General features: G+C 41.0%; 2 protein-coding genes across 2 annotated transcripts; one reads left to right on the top strand and one right to left on the bottom strand.

The window, feature by feature from the left end:
• Positions 1–4,371: 4,371 nt before the first annotated feature.
• On the bottom strand, positions 4,372–6,742 carry LOC139447911 (EKC/KEOPS complex subunit Tp53rkb-like). The gene is made up of 2 exons (XM_071229395.1): positions 6,496–6,742; positions 4,372–5,029 (listed from the first exon to the last, which is right to left on the bottom strand). The coding sequence occupies exons 1-2, from the start codon at positions 6,731–6,733 to the stop codon at positions 4,539–4,541; spliced, it is 729 nt and encodes a 242-aa protein (XP_071085496.1). The 5' UTR covers positions 6,734–6,742; the 3' UTR covers positions 4,372–4,538.
• A 270-nt stretch (positions 6,743–7,012) lies between these two features.
• LOC139447901 (ganglioside-induced differentiation-associated protein 1-like) lies at positions 7,013–16,571 on the top strand. The gene is made up of 5 exons (XM_071229383.1): positions 7,013–7,120; positions 11,047–11,242; positions 12,104–12,274; positions 12,858–13,058; positions 15,469–16,571. The coding sequence occupies exons 1-5, from the start codon at positions 7,022–7,024 to the stop codon at positions 15,792–15,794; spliced, it is 993 nt and encodes a 330-aa protein (XP_071085484.1). The 5' UTR covers positions 7,013–7,021; the 3' UTR covers positions 15,795–16,571.
• The last annotated feature ends 377 nt before the right edge of the window (positions 16,572–16,948 follow it).

The following is a 16,948-nucleotide window of genomic DNA, read 5'->3' as shown; positions in this document are numbered from 1 at the left end:
GGTGCAGCCCCGGGTGGTTCATATTCTCCCTGCAGTGTTTTATTGTACTATATACAATAAACATTGAGGGCTGCAGCCCCGGGTGGCTCATATTCTCCCTGAAGTGTTTTATTGTACGATAAACAATAAACATTGAGGGGTGCATCCCCGGGTGGTTCATTCTCCCTGCAGTGTTTTATTGTACGATAAACAATAAACATTGAGAGGTGGAGCCCCGGGTGGTTCATATTCTCCCTGCAGTGTTTTATTGTACGATAAACAATAAACATTGAGGGGTGCAGCCCCGGGTGGTTCATTCTCCTTGCAGTGTTTTATTGTACGATAAACAATAAACATTGAGGGGTGCATCCCCGGGTGGTTCATTCTCCCTGCAGTGTTTTATTGTACTATATACAATAAACATTGAGGGCTGCAGCCCCGGGTAGCTCATATTCTCCCTGCAGTGTTTTATTGTACGATAAACAATAAACATTGAGAGGTGGAGCCCCGGGTGGTTCATATTCTCCCGGCAGTGTTTTATTGTACGATAAACAATAAACATTGAGGGGTGCAGCCCCGCCTGGTTCATTCTCCCTGCAGTGTTTTATTGTACAATAAACATTGAGGGGTGCAGCCCCGGCTTGTTCATTCTCCCTGCAGTGTTTTATTGTACGATAAACAATAAACATTGAGGGCTGCAGCCCCGGGCAGTTTATTCTCCCTGCAGTGTTTTATTGTACGATAAACAGCGACCACGAGTCATTTAGTTCTTATATGAGATATCAACATTATGTACAGCCTCTTAAAGGATGGTGATAAAATAAATGTACAAGCTTAAAAAATATCTACCCCTATTTAAATAATGATGACTCCCTCAATAGAATCCGACCTCGGCAATGTCGGACAGATGTCATACAGCTTTTTTATATTTATAGACGATGTAATACTTATTTCAGTATTTGGTCTTCAGAATAGAAGACATTTTGGAAAATGTCTTTATACAGTTATCAGTAAACCTAAAATAGACAGTTGTCTTTACAAATGGTGGTATTCTTTCCAGATATGAAGATTGGAAGTGTGGTCTAAATCAAACTGAATGTGTGTCGTCACATAAATTTTTAGGTGTATGTTTTGCAAGGTATTTATTTGTAATAATGCAGCATCCCAGGCTCAAATGATACTGTTTTCAATCTTGAAATCACTTGTGATATATAAATCGATTCTTTATACACTACTTTTCAAAATCTTTGCATGCAAAGGTCGTTCCCATTTCGCTGTACGGTAGTGGAATTTAGGGTATGGGTAATACTTAAGAAATAGAAGCTGTACACATTCTTGCTTGTAAAAGATTCCTAGCGGTCAAATCCTCCACGCCGATTCATGCTGCGCGATGAGAATGTGCTAGATATCCACTCGATATAGAGGCGTTTAAACGTTGTATTAAATACTGGTGTGAATTGTTAAAAATGTTATGAAATGTTACATCAGGCGTGTAACAATGGCAAAACCAACTGGGCATCAAAGAAAAAGTCCCTCCTTTGTAAATAGTTTGGATTTACTTGAGAAAACCAGGATTTTTCTATAGCAAAATTTATTTGTAGATTAAATGTCACCCACCAACCGGTCTGGCATGCTGAGGTGTGTGGTAGTTTTAAGATGTTTAAGATGTTCAAGAATCAAATTTATGGTGAGCCTTATATAAATGCAGTAAAAATATGTAAATTGAGTATGTTATTGCACATTTACGCTGTAGCTCACGTTAGTTTGTTTGATGTTTAACGCTGCACTCAGCAATACTCCAGCTACATGACGGCGGTCTGTAAATAATTGAGTCTGGACCAGACAATCCAGTGATTGACATCATGAGCATCGATCTAAACAGTTGGAATACGATGACATGTATCAACCAAGTCAGCGAGCTTGACCACCCGATCCACGCCAAGATATCACTGGAACACTGTTCAATGCTGCCTTAAACTAAATTAACTCCTTTTATTTATCATATTTTGTCTTGTTGTGGAGTGGTCCTAGGCCATCATTGAAGAATGTGTCTGGCCATAAGTATGATGTCCTCTTTTGATGGAGTCAAGATATCTTCCTTGCCTCAACTGGGAATAATGCTAAGATGGCTTCAGAGAGAGATTGACTAAGAGAGATATTGATAATCTGACTGCTGCCATCCAACAATTGCCGAGTGATGTTACAGATAAGACGAAGCAGTGGGAAACCACTAATGTGCAGCAGTCCCTCATCCCAGTTCAACAGTTACCCCAAGAACAGACCCCCAGGTAATGTGTCATTTACCCCTCAGGAAGTGACTGCACCCCAAGAACAGACCCCCAGGTAATGTGTCATTTACCCCTCAGGAAGTGACTGCACCCCAAGAACAGACCCCCAGGTAATGTGTCATTTACCCCTCAGGAAGTGACTGCACCCCAAGAACAGACCCCCAGGTAATGTGTCATTTACCCCTCAGGAAGTGACTGCACCCCAAGAACAGACCCCTAAGTAATGTGTCATTTACCCCACAGGAAGTGACTGCACCCCAAGAACAGACCCCTAAGTAATGTGTCATTTACCCCACAGGAAGTGACTGCACCCCAAGATCATACCCCTAAGTAATGTGTCATTTACCCCACAGGAAGTGACTGCACCCCAAGAACATACCCCTAAGTAATGTGCCATTTACCCCTCAGGAAGTGACTGCACCCCAAGAACAGACCCCCACATAATGTGTCATTTACCCCTCAGGAAGTGACTGCACCCCAAGAACAGACCCCTAAGTAATGTGTCATTTACCCCTCAGGAAGTGACTGCACCCCAAGAACAAACCCCCACATAATGTGTCATTTACCCCTCAGGAAGTGACTGCACTCCAATAACAGACCCCTAAGTAATGTGTCATTTAGCCCTCAGGAAGTGACTGCACCCCAAGAACAGACCCCCAGGTAATGTGTCATTTACCCCTCAGGAAGTGACTGCACCCCAAGAACAGACCCCTAAGTAATGTGTCATTTACCCCACAGGAAGTGACTGCACCCCAAGATCATACTCCTAAGTAATGTGTCATTTACCCCTCAGGAAGTGACTGCACCCCAAGAACAGACCCCTAAGTAATGTGCCATTTACCCCTCAGGAAGTGACTGCACCCCAAGAACAGACCCCCACATAATGTGTCATTTACCCCTCAGGAAGTGACTGCACCCCAAGAACAAACCCCCACATAATGTGTCATTTACCCCTCAGGAAGTGACTGCACCCCAAAAACAGACCCCTAAGTAATGTGTCATTTACCCCACAGGAAGTGACTGCACCCCAAGAACATACCCCTAAGTAATGTGCCATTTACCCCTCAGGAAGTGACTGCACCCCAAGAACAGACCCCCACATAATGTGTCATTTACCCCTCAGGAAGTGACTGCACCCCAAGAACAGACCCCTAAGTAATGTGTCATTTACCCCTCAGGAAGTGACTGCATCCCAAGAACAGACCCCCAGGTAATGTGTCATTTACCCCACAGGAAGTGACTGCACCCCAAGGAGGTACCCCACAGGGATGCTACTCAACCCAGAGCTTGAATAAAGGAACAGACCATAGAATAGCACCAACCCTAACTACAGAGGTACAGGAGTTAACTATGGGGAACTGGGATCCACTTCCTACGTCTAGGTTTGAGATAGAGGAACCACCTAAGAAGGATTATCCTTATCATCCTAGGTCCCATCATGGTACTTGACATCCCCCTATACAGCTCATCCTTTCAGCAGGGTTCGGAGGTGAGCTGTTGCAGCAGATGTACATTCAGTGTCTGCAATACCCTGATTAACTTGTATGATTAGTGGGTAGGATAGTTAAAATGTAGTTCATGTGTCTGTCCCTTCATGTTGCAAACATTCTCTGCACAAACATAAATCAGCTTAGTTTAAGATGTTTGTATATCTGTAGTAAAGTCTCAGCTATTATCTATTTATGTAATTGTGGTAAGGTTTGTAATTACCAATATATAACTTTTCCTTTCTAGAGTATGTTTTATTGAGATATTATGGATATGTTGTTGCACTGTAGGACACCCCAGTCTCACAGTGTAGGCATGGTCTGTTGTTTTAACATTGCATTCAGCAATATGATGGCAGTCTGTAAATAATTGAGTCTGGACCAGAAAATCCAGTGAAAATCATGATCATCGATCCACACAATTGGGAGACAATGACATGCATTGAGTCTGCAAGCCTGACCACCTGATCCCGTTTGTCGCCTCTTACAAGCATGGCTTGCTGAAGACTTTATGACATTAATTATCATCTTCCTGTACATTCTTTTACTATTGTTAGCTATTCTACTGATATGAAAAGGAATAACAAGTAAAATGAATAGTACATGTTTCAGGGGATGCAAACATTATTTACTCATATTGGTGGAAGAAACGTCTCACAACCACAGCATCTTTATCAAGATTTCACATACACTGATCTCAATGACATACCACTAACAAAGCTTTGTAACTTTATACATACAAGAATTTTAGAATAATCGATATTGGTCAAATATATCTTGACATTTATCCAACCATGGTCCGCTTCCGGCCCCTCATCCGAACTTCTTCCAACTTTTTCATGACATCGACAGCCTCTTTTTTATTTGTCTGGGAATAATATTTCAGGACAGTGTCAAACAAGTCCTCAGTGCCAGGATGTGTGCTGAGCAGGGCTCTCTCTAGTACATACAAATCCACACCTTTATCTTCAGCAAGATTTTCAAAATGACTGAGACCAAAGTCAATAAGTACAATTACAGGTCTTTCGTCAACCCAGCCCTTCAGAAGCATGTTTGATGTTGTCAGGTCTCCATGAACAATGTTATTGCTGTGCATCTTCCCAAGTAGTTTTCCTATCTCAGCAGCTATTGGTTGCAGTCTCTCCACAGCATCCTCAGGGTACTGCTGCTGTGTGTCTGCAATGTGTTGCCGGACTGTCATGGAGTCTTCTATCAGCTCCATGTAGATGCTGCTAGATTCCTGATCCACCATGTATACAGTCGGTGTGGGAATGCCTGGATATACACAAATAATCACAGTATCCTTGACAGTGCTAAACATAGAGGAATATCAATAGTTATGACACATCTGAATTTCACATTATAAGCCAAAGTGAGTCTTTGAATAATGCCATAGTCAGCATTATTTCAGCCATATAAATGGCATGGTGACCAGTAAATAAGCAAATATGGATCAGACAATCCAGTGACTGAAAGCATGAGCACAAATCCACACCATCACCACCACGGTATCCCTACTTCAGTCAGATATTACGATAAACAGGAGGTACTGATATCTATTCTGACCTGGAATCCCCACATGAAATAAGTGGGGTATTGTAATATGTGACTTTATTGTGAGCTTTGGTCGTTGAGGTGAGAGGATGTGTCCGTGCGGAGCTCTCAAACTATATCAGCCAAAGTACAAAGAAAGCCACAATGGAGTACAACACTTTGCAAGGGTATATAACCAACCCACAGAGGTTGTTAATGAAGTCACTAACAGTCAGAAAACTCATGAAGGAACAAATCTGTCATGGCTAAAAAGTGTTTGATCAGATGCGGCACCTCACAGGCATGGTTCATCACATTCAACAATGAACCCAGAGTCCGGGCACAATGGATACCAAGCTGAGCGCAATCAGTGTTAAGCTGTGTGTTAAGCTGGACACCGTCGACGCTAATCCGAAAAGAACTAGAAGAAACTGTGGGCAAGACATCAAGCTACTGATGAGATATAAACTGTTGATCTCCGGTAGGAGGTATTATATTGGAGACAATATGAGCAATTATATTCACAAATCTGATCAACGATTTAACAGCCCATCATATGCCAGTGCTCTAAAAATCCTCTGTGAAAGTCACCCAAAAAGTTGGTGAGAACCAATGGGGAGGACTATACCAGCTAGTGGGGGTAGCAGAAGACACACAACAGTGTTGTTAGTGATGTGGTCTCAGACGTCAACAATGACATCAATACAGTTACTCGAGAGACCGCGAAAAGAGACAGTCGGTCCCACTACAGCACAGAGACAGTATGGTAAACTTGGGTCATCGTTAAATGTATGTGACATTAATTAATGAACTCAGTTGCTGCATCAGTACACAAACCATCATGACACAATATCTAGGCTACATCATTTTGAAGATCCAACTAAACAGAATTGCCTATTGAACACATAAAGGATATGATTGTTTTGAGCTACTGACATTGATTGTATTCTGCAAATTGCACTCTGGCGGAGAGGGACGGTTAAATATCAGCTTCCGACAGTAGTAGAAACTTATGAAGGCGAGAATCGTAGCTATGTATCATTTAGCGAACACTGGATGTCGCATAGTAAAAGCAGAGCTGTATACTACATAGCTACGATTTTGCAGTAAAGGGGGTATGGGTCAGGTATGACTATAAGGTAATGACGAACACAAAATTATTCAATGTGACTACAAATCAAACTGGCAACCACTTTAACGGCACCTACCCTGTGTTCTACATCGCAACATAGCTCGAACTTCGCCCTTAATTCTCTGACTAGTCAGAGACTTATCCAGAGTTGGGTGTCGGTAAGACTTTGAAAATCGTTCCTTAACCATACATGGTCGTCCATAAAACGAGCCGCTATACAGCCTTGCTTCAGCTCCTTGTTGCACAAGTTTTCTGTCCATTTCGATCAATGTCATTAAATATTGACTAAATAGATAGCGCGGCGACCACCGCATTCAGACCCATGCAACTTCCGGGATAGTGTTTTAACCAAGGGAGAAGCTAGTTGTATGGAATTTATTTTCATACTAAATAAATCTCTCATGGGTAGATGCATTCGTAACTGATGCGTAACATTTAAATAAAAACAATGACAAATATTTGCAAGCATTATATTCGTGAAAATGTCTACATTCTAATACTCAAACAGAAATCAATGGACAACGAAGACTCCCTATATCTATTTGTATTTCTATCAACAGAGAATCTTTCAGGGGAGGTAATTTGAACATTCACATGTCATTATGGAGGGTAAATCTCAAGGCAGTACAGATTTGTCCAGTGATATTGATTCTCAAAACATAACATGCTTTTATTTTCCAACATCCTTCTCATCACAGAAGGTGAGTACTATGAGTAACCAGTTCTCTTATTATGAGTTGGTATATGGTTTAAAATGTCATACGAAGCATCTGTCAGACACCTGTCGCCTGCCTGTCAATGTCATTATTTGTGAAACATTTCGGAAATTCAAGTATAGTTTCAGGCAACACTTTCCCGGGCACAACGTATAGTGCTAAATTTCGCAGGCTGCCGACTGAAGCTCTTGCTTCTCAGATCTCGCGTGCCTCTTCGATCCTTATGGTTGGGGTAGGTTACCCCAAACTATCCTTATACCTTGGACCCCCCTTTACGATTATTAGTGAGTTACCCCTTTCTGATCAGCCACACCCTTCAGAATCCCGAGGGTTAGTTCTGAATTTTCAACAAATTAATCTAATCATCCAACACCTTACCACCATGGCCAAGAGCAATGTCAAATGATTTAAGATAGTGCTTGTATGCCAAGTGATCAGCACCCAGTTGTTTATCTTGCAGGCTAAAACAGCACCTCAGCAAAACATCACCGATTTCTCTGGAGAAAACAGCACCACATTTGGCGAAAACAGCTACTATGTGTTGGGCGAAATTTTTAATAACGACAGCGATTTTTTGTAGTTATATATACATGATATATGGTTTATTTACATGGTATTTGATGTATTTACATGTTAATGGATGTATGTGATGTATTTACATGGTATTTCCTGTTTTCACAGATGAGTACATATGTTCATATATACATGATATACAGTTCTTCAGTTTTCTTCTAATTGTCAGCATGTCCAACATCATCTTCATTGTGTTCACAATATTGGCCCATGTACAATCAAACATTGTGAGTACTTGGCTCATGGAGAGGTCTCCATCTTTGTATCGTCGCCATCTGTCAAAAATCTCCTCTTGACGAGATGTGGAAGATATGCGAACATACGCCCTGAGTGGTCCCTCCTGAATGAATCTTGACTGTAGAGGCAACAGACTGGCCTTTTTGAACAGCTCTGGAATCAATCTGTATATTCCCAGGGACACCCAACCAAAGTGTAGACATTCTCTGGTATGTCAGCAGATGGGGGCTCCAGCATGATGACATCCCTTACTGAACTATCCTATTGAACAGCGGAAAGGGAAGTCTTCCTCAGTACGGCAAATTTCTCTATAACGGGCCACAGAAAGTCCGGTTCCACATACGCGATGGGTCCACTGGTCACAGCTATCACAGGATACAGCATGTTGATTTTTTCTGACATTCTTCTCGCATGCACCATGTTAGGCCTCTTAAAATATAGTTTCAGCTTAAATTGAGTAAAGGTACTTAAAACTTCAAAGCGTATAGTGTTTTCACAATAAGTTAACTGCACCTCCCAATCAGAGTTGGCTAGAAAATTGGAGTATGGGGCTAATTTTTTACTTGTTTTATTTCTCAATTTCATAATTATTTGTGTTTGTAAGAGATGGTGTGAGTTAAATTCTATTATTTTTCTTCAAAGCATGTTATGTTTTCACAATACGTTGAGCTGCGTATAAGCTAAGTTGGATTATAGTTGGAGTAGAGGTTAATTTCTAATGTAAACTTGTTTTAACATCTCATTGCAAGTTACAATGTAAGTTTAATATCATTTATTTGACCAAGGTAAAAAAAATAAGGTGCCATTTTCGCCAGGCAATAGTAGCCATTTCCGCTTGAGTCGAGGTGCCGTTTTCGCCAATCGGTGCAGTTTTCGCCCGGTGACGTTTTGCTGAGGTGACGTTTTCGCTTTAACCCGTTTATCTTTATGTGCATGTGCAGTAGCTACTACACAGCAAACAAAAATTGAGAACATTTGTACCTTACTGAATAATGTCAACAAGGCAACTGGTGTGAATTCCATTGACCTAATAACTCAGTAGTAACCGATGTGTATTTATAATACATGATAACACTCGGTGAGAATATAATTCCTGGAAAGACTTCCGCCCGTATCCCTTCTCCAAAAGTTATATGCATTGCAGCTTAATACTTTTAATGATATAAATTTTTAGGGGGGATATGGGTGGAAGTCTTACCTATGGTTACTTTTATACCAATTCCATACATATATGCATCAGTAAATAAATCATTGCTGCATCTAAATATAACACCGGCATTACTTCACATGAGCTTTGAATTATAGCAATCAAGATAGACCAACTTGGAATTACACTCATTACAGATATAGAGGTTATGCAAATAAGTACTAAATCTACACTTCTTACTGCATGCAAAAACGTAGTAAACAGATAAACCTAATTTTATATTTATTATACAGATCTAAACATAACACTATCATAAAATACCCTAAAATACCCAACATCCCAGCACTATCATAAAATACCCTAAAATACCAAACATCCCAGCACTTTCACCAAACACCCTAAAATACCAAACATCCCAGCACTATCATAAAACACCTTAAAATACCCAACATCCCAGCACTGTATCATAAAACACCTTAAAATACCCAACATCCCAGCACTATCATAAAACACCCTAAAATACCCAACATCCCAGCACTTTCATAAAACACCCTAAAATACCCAACATCCCAGCACTATCATAAAACACCCTAAAATACCCAACATCCCAGCACTATCATAAAATACCCAACATCCCAGCACTATCATAAAATACCCTAAAATACATTGTACCAAACATCCCAGCACTATCATAAAACACCCTAAAATACCCAACATCCCAGCCCTGTATTACATGCATACATTTACCATATACATGATAAAAGCTTCATAGGATCAGCCATTCACTAATTTCTCACACATCATAGAACATATCTTTGTTAAATTTACACCTATTTATATATTCTTAGTTATGAAAAGATAAAGCATTTAGTTGTAAACATACCTTGTAAGTAAGTGTTCAAAATGTGTCAACTTGCTGTCATCTGTGACTTGTCAGTGTAGTGTCTGAGGTGCAAGTGAGCATTAAAATGCATGCAAAGTTAACCCAAAGGAGAACAATAGGGTCAGCCACTCAACCGGAACATGTGCCCTGGCTGAAACAATGGGGTAGTGACTGACCCAAGCATAACATACTTAAGATCTTAAGGGTGTAGTATCACCTCTTCAAATATAATCCTTAAAGCCCATACTGAAAATACTAATAACTATATGCTCATAGTAATACTAGCTACACTAATACAACATTTGGAGTGAGAGACTAGCACAGAGACCAGATTTCTCACGGTACTATAAAATTCATATGCATGTTTTCATAATGTATTTCATCTCTATCCACATTGTAGACAACCCCTGCAACTTTGTATTAAAATCGGATCAAGAGCTAAAGTGTCCTAAGAATGTAAACATTGTAATGGACATTGCTATGACTATGATTGCCCTATCATTTTGCACTGTGAATTTTTTATGTCTGACAGGAATCATTTCTTTAAATCACCTTCCAAACCCCCCTTAATTTCAGAGATAGATCAACATGTTCCTACATTTTTTCTTTTACAATTATGGTTACCTGTGAAGATCACAGAATAGGTCTTCAGCAACCCATGCTTGTCATAAGGCGCCAGACTCAATTATTTACAGACCACCATCATTTTACTGGAATATTCCCGAGTGTGGCATTAAACAGCAAACAAACAAAAAGTCTTGTTACCAATGTAGCTTACGGTACTTTTTGCATCTTATTGCAATAAACTAAAGAATCTTTTGTGGTTGAATGTGTTCTTGGCCAGTATTCAAGTAGGTTAAGACTGTTCCCTCAGGTCAGCAGACATTTATGGCTATATTTTTCAAACTGTGAATAAGTATAAAGCCAATGTTTGCAATATTCAGTATTATAATACCACAAGAAGTAAACTGTTAATTCAGTGCCATCATGCATGACAATGTGATACTGTTCATGTGAGTATGTGATACGGGCTTGATGTAGGTGTCACTACGGTTGCTGTGTATGTTGCAGGTGCTGTTGGCGCTCTATGAAAAGAATGTCCAGTTCAAACCCAAGCTTGTGAGTTTGTTCCATGGTCAGCACATGGAGCCATGGTATGTCCGACTAAACCCTGATGGCGTCCATGTGCCGGTGTTGAAGGATGGGGCAAAGATCATCAACAACCCAGAAGAAATCATTGATTATATCGACATGATGTCCGACACAGGTAATGCCGGGCCAAACCCTTTCCTGGTTTGTGTTTACAAATCATTCAGTATATGCCCCAAAACTTCTAGTCTACAAGATAAGACATGTTAAAGGTTACAAGTTTCAATAGATTGTAGCCTGACCATAATTTAATCTAATCATGCAAACTTTGAAGCTTAACACGAAACTACTGTTATGGGCTGTATGACTGATTCAAAATACTTTGAAAGCGTAGTCTGGAATGGAAATCGCCAGTTTGAAACTAGTGCCGCAAAGCTCAAGAAAGATGCTTTCTTAGTGGCTTATGTCGACTTCCTGTTAGTCCTTTAATTGGTCGGTCAAAGTTCGCGAAAGGTTGTTCTAAAGGGATCTGTAATGGGATGTCGTCAGTGGTAGCAAGAACTTGTATCTTCACTTAATGAGACTGAGGTAATCTAAGCATGTGATTCATACTGTTTTGTTTATTTAAAGTATTAATTGTTTATTGTTAAGCAAGTTTATTTCTGCAGCAGCAGCCAATGTGCAGCCACTAGCCGATTCATCTCGCATCAAAACACGGGCTGTGTACTCGTTGGCAAATGACCACGGGGTGCGCTGATCACTGTGTCAGGTTAACTAAACTGATTAATGAGTGATTCCAGTAATTCATTGCAAATTAGGTGTGTCTGAGTCGGCAGTGCGAGACTGTCGGATTAAGGGGTCTAAAAAGAACTGATTTAAAATGGTTCCCATCATTAGTATCAGATAAAGCCGATTGTTGGATTAACGAGACTTGACTGTATGTATATGTTTGTAACAATTTACAGGATGAGGTTTGCCATACTAACTACCTCAAATTTAGTAACTTGTTAGATCTTCCTTTGGATATTGCCTGCGTCAGGTCCTACCCTCGTCCCTGACCTCAAGACCTCCCTGGGTCAGTCAGTAGCATCCGTGCGAGAACAGCTGACGGGTATTCCTGTGGACGTCATCACATACGGTATCATCTTCCACCCCCACTTGTCAGCATCCGGTTGCCGGCTGCCCTTCGCAGTACAGAGGAGCATGAGAGGTAGCCAGCCACTAACTTTCTGTTTGTTTGTTTGTTTGTTGATTAACGTCGCACTCAGCAATATTCCAGCTATTTGACGGCGGTCTGGAAATAATCGAGTCTGGACCAGAAAATCCAGTGATTGACATCACAAGCATCGATCCACGTAATTGGGGCACAATGACATGCATCAACCAAGTCAGTGAGCCTGACCACCCATTCCTGTAAGTCGCCTCTTACGACAAGCATAGTCGCCATTTACGGCAAGTATGGGTTGTTGAAGACCTATTCTACCCGGGATCTTCATGGGGCCAGCCACTAACTAATCACAATATAAAAAAACTAAGAGAAATATCTGCAGGTGGGACTGGTACTGCAGTGGTCTTAGGTTTGTAACATGTAGTGCAGAGTTGTGTATTTGAAAGATTTGCTGCTTGGAGGTTTGAATTCAGTTTACCTTTATCATAATGGTTGGTGTGTCATGATGATACACCTGCACTGTGTCAATATATAGGAGATTTGAAAGGTGAAATTGGGGCTTTGAAATTGAAGATGTTATTGTCCAACATTGTCATCAGTTCTTGTGTTTGTTTCTTGTCTTCAGAAAACTTTGCCAAACGTCTCTGTTATTTGACCCACAAAGCAACAAGACATCCCAGTTTACGCGATGGTTACCTTGCCAAGAGTCAGACAGCAGCCCAAAAATATGACATCATCACTGATGAAGAGAAGGTGAAAGGACAACTGGATCAACTGGACAACATTTTCTCAGACATTGAGATATTGCTAAGGAGAACAAAAGAAGGTGAAGGATCCAACTGCTCATGTCTTCCATGTCCAGTTGTCTTGAGAAGATTGTCAATACAACTAGAATGTATACTTCTGAAAAAGATTGGTATATGCCAAATATGTTTGGTATTGGTGGTCCTGTTCCATTAGCATGGGAAGCAGTGAGTCACGTTGCCCTAGTCATATGTGTCTGTTCATCAGGGCAGTGATTAGTGAGTCACATTGCCCTAGTCATATGTTTCTGTTTATCAGGGCAGTGATTAGTGAGTAACATTGCCCTAGTCATATGTGTCTGTTCATCAGGGCAGTGATTAGTGAGTCACATTGCCCTAGTCATATGTGTCTGTTCATCAGGGCAGTGATTAGTGAGTCACATTGCCCTAGTCATATGTGTCCTTTCATCAGGGCAGTGATTAGTGAGTCACGTTGCCCTGTTCATCAGGGCAGTGATTAGTGTGGCCATCGGCAGCATTGTCATATGTGTCTGTTCATCAGGGCTGTGATTAGTATGTCTAATGGCAGCATTGTCATATGTGTCTGTTTATCAGGGCAGTGATTAGTGTGGCTATCGGCAGCATTGTCATATGTGTCTGTTCACCAGGGCAGTGATTAGTGTGGCCATAGGCAGCATTGTCATATGTGTCTGTTCACCAGGGCAGTGATTAGTGTGTCTAATGGCAGCATTGTCATATGTGTCTGTTCATCAGGGCAGTGATTAGTGTGGCCATAGGCAGCATTGTCATATGTGACTGTTCATCAGGGCTGTGATTAGTGTGGCTATTGGCAGCATTGTCATATGAGTCTGTTAACCAGGGCAGTGATTAGTGTGGCTATCGGCAGCATTGTCATATGTGACTGTTCATCAGGGCAGTGATTGTGTGGCTATTGACAGCATTGTCATATGTGTCTGTTCATCAGGGCAGTCATAATTATTGAAGTTGAAGGAAATAAGCAAAATATATTTCTATTCATTTGAAAAAAGAAAAGAGTTGAATGCTGATTACGTTCGAGGGCTGGTCAACAAGTTCTGAGCCTTTCAAACAAAACCAACAATTGTGAAAGTGTTTTTAATTTTATTTTTCAACATAATCTCCCTGCTTCTCAATACACTTCTCATATTGATAATGAAGCTTTTCAGTTCCATTCAGGAAAAGGTTTTCTGAAGCCACCCTGAAAAACCCATTCACAGCAGCTTTGAGGTCATCATCATTGTCGTCATAGCACTTTCCATGTAGGGTTTTTTTCAGTTTAGGAAACAGGTGGAAATCACTTGGTGCCAGGTTGGGCGAGTATGGAGGGTGAAGAAGCTCTTCGAACCCACATTGTCGCACAGTAGCTGCTTTTCCGTGATAAAATCTCTCAGGCAATGAAGCAAATCAGCATAGTAGGCACCGGTAATTGGCTTTGACTTTCTAAGTAATCAGCAAGGATCACACCCTTTGCATCCCAGAATACAGTGGCCAGTTTCTTCACTTTCTTCACTGATCTTGAAGACTTGAATTTCTTTGGTGCTTGAGAAGTGGAATGGTGCCATTCCTTGGATTGACGTTTTGGCTCAGGATCATAGTGGTAGACCCATGTTTCATCACCCGTTACTAATCTCTTTTTGAATTTGACTAAACCTTCTCAGTTAGCTCTAAATTTTTTCTGGCAATGTAAGTTCTTTTTTCCTTAAAATCAGAATTTAGAAACTTTGGCACCCAAAATCAGATATCTTGTTCATCTGTAAATGTTCATGAATAATAGCTTCAATGGATCTTTGGCTAAGACCTGTGTCTTCATCAAGTTCAGCAATGATAATTCGTCTAAATGACAGTAAAAGTTTTCCTATCGCCTTGATTGAGTCTTCAATGTACTTCATTGATTAGTTCACTTAGGCCCATTGTTGACAGTTAGTCAGGCTTAGAATCTATTTACCAACCCTCATATATGACATAGATATGGTTTGTGTGTATCCCCCAAACAGTCTCTTTTTGTCTTGGTTACTGCTGCATTAGGACAATGCATGCATCAGTCCATCATTCAAATCATATGGTCTGGTTATACCAGACCAGCAGTCAGACTTATACATGCCATCTCATAACATTGATTGTTTGTTTTTTTGTTTGTATGTTTGTTGTTTAACGCTGCACTCAGCAATACTCCAGCTATATGATGGTGGTCTGTAAATAATCAAGTCTGGACCAGACAACCCACTGATTGACATCATGACATCAATCCACGCAATTGAGATACGATGACATGCCTCAACCAAGTCAGTGAGCCTGACCACCTGAGCCCCTTAGTCGCCTCATACGACAAGCATAGTCGCCTCTTACGGTAAGCATGGGTTGCTGAAGACCTATTCTACCCTGGATTTTAACATTGAAGAAGACTATTTAGGCAATCGTTTGTGTTGACACAAAATTATTTATTTCATATTCTAGGTTCAGATGATAGTGGTGAGTTATGGCTGTTTGGGAAAATGATCACAGCAGCCGACATTTCTCTGACTATTTTATTGTCCCGTCTGTCACTCCTGGGAATGGAGGCACGGTACTTCCCAGCCAAGACATGCCCCAACATACACAAGTACTACCAGCTGTTCCAGAAGAGGTCGACCTTCAGGCGCATCCAGTATGAGATCAACGACCTGCGGTGGACGCTGGTGGTGGAGGATTTGAAGGCTGCAGCCCCCTACATGCTTGGAGCAGCCGGGGTCCTCATAGCAGCGGGGCTTGTGGCCTGGCTTGTCAAGACCATACAGAAGTAGTGGATGTTGGAATTAGTGTAATACTAATAGCATTTCCGTCACTTCATAGAGCTCAGTGCAATAGAAACTAACACATTTCATATTTGTATAGTGACAGTATGTTTCTTAAAGAATCTCATTGCATATTTTGTTTACCAAAGATTGATTTGTTTTCTCTCTTATGCTAAGCAATTGAAGTAAGTTATTTATTCCTTCATATGTAGCCACAGATACCTTGTTTCAATCGGTATCCGGGTCATGAAGCCACGGCAGGGAGTTGAAGTCAAGGGCCTGTGTACAAAGTTGGGAACAGACGATAGTTTGTGGTCCAATGTCAGTGTGGGCCTTTTAGAATACCAGTCTTGTATCGTACTTGCCTAGATACCAGTGCATGGACATGAAGAGAGAAGAATACCAAAAACACTTCACACTTGATTTATCATTTCCAAATAAGCTTGTATGTAAAACTACATTACCAAGACCAGTACTACTTTGTTAAAAGTATTAGGCTGATGTATTTGTGGACTGGTTGACTATGTCAGTGTGGTTCTGTGTACATGTGTCAGAAGAAGTCCTAGTTACTGTGTGTTGTGTGGTAGTGCCTGGCTCATATTGCCCCTGTACATTATGTGTACTGTCAGCAAGGAGCAGTTTCATGCATCTCCTCTGAAAAAAATGTTATGATCCACTTTTAGCAATTCTAATCAAAGATCCACGTTTAGCAATTCCCATCAAAGATCCACTTTCAGCAATTCTAATCAATTGAAAGTGGAGACAACAATAGCCAACTGTAACAAACTCATGATCTGCTTCTGTCTCTGTTGTCACTTCAACTTGAGGCAGTTGGAGACCACTGTAGGTTGTGATCTGCTTCTGTCTCTGTTGTCACTTCAACTTGTGGCAGTTGGAGCCCACTGTAGGTCGTGATCTGCATCTGTATCTGTTGTCACTTCAACTTGAGGCAGTTGGAGCCCACTGTAGGTCGTGATCTGCTTCTATCTCTGTTGTCACTTCAACTTGTGGCAGTTGGAGCCCACTGTAGGTCATGATCTGCTTCTGTCTCTGTTGTCACTTCAACTTGTGGCAGTTGGAGCCCACTGTAGGTGGTGATCTGCTTCTGTCTCTGTTGTCACTTCAACTTGTGGCAGTTGGAGCCCACTGTAGGTCGTGATCTG

The sequence above is a fragment of the Haliotis cracherodii genome, unplaced genomic scaffold (assembly GCF_022045235.1).
Source record: "Haliotis cracherodii isolate W230 unplaced genomic scaffold, xgHalCrac1.p SCAF_10, whole genome shotgun sequence".
NCBI classification, from domain to species: Eukaryota; Metazoa; Mollusca; class Gastropoda; order Lepetellida; family Haliotidae; genus Haliotis; species Haliotis cracherodii.
Note: the sequence above shows the minus strand (reverse complement) of the source record. Positions and strands in the feature narration are given on the sequence as shown.

Coding starts and splice junctions, on each gene's coding strand:
- LOC139447911 (XM_071229395.1), bottom strand. CDS start 6,733: ATGCGGTGGTCGCCGCGCTATCTATTTAGTCAATATTTAATGACATTG. Junction 5,030..6,495: donor GTTGCGATGTAGAACACAGG/GTAGGTGCCGTT, acceptor GTGTATATCCAG/GCATTCCCACACCGACTGTA.
- LOC139447901 (XM_071229383.1), top strand. CDS start 7,022: ATGGAGGGTAAATCTCAAGGCAGTACAGATTTGTCCAGTGATATTGAT. Junction 7,121..11,046: donor CATCCTTCTCATCACAGAAG/GTGAGTACTATG, acceptor TGTATGTTGCAG/GTGCTGTTGGCGCTCTATGA. Junction 13,059..15,468: donor GCTAAGGAGAACAAAAGAAG/GTGAAGGATCCA, acceptor TTCATATTCTAG/GTTCAGATGATAGTGGTGAG.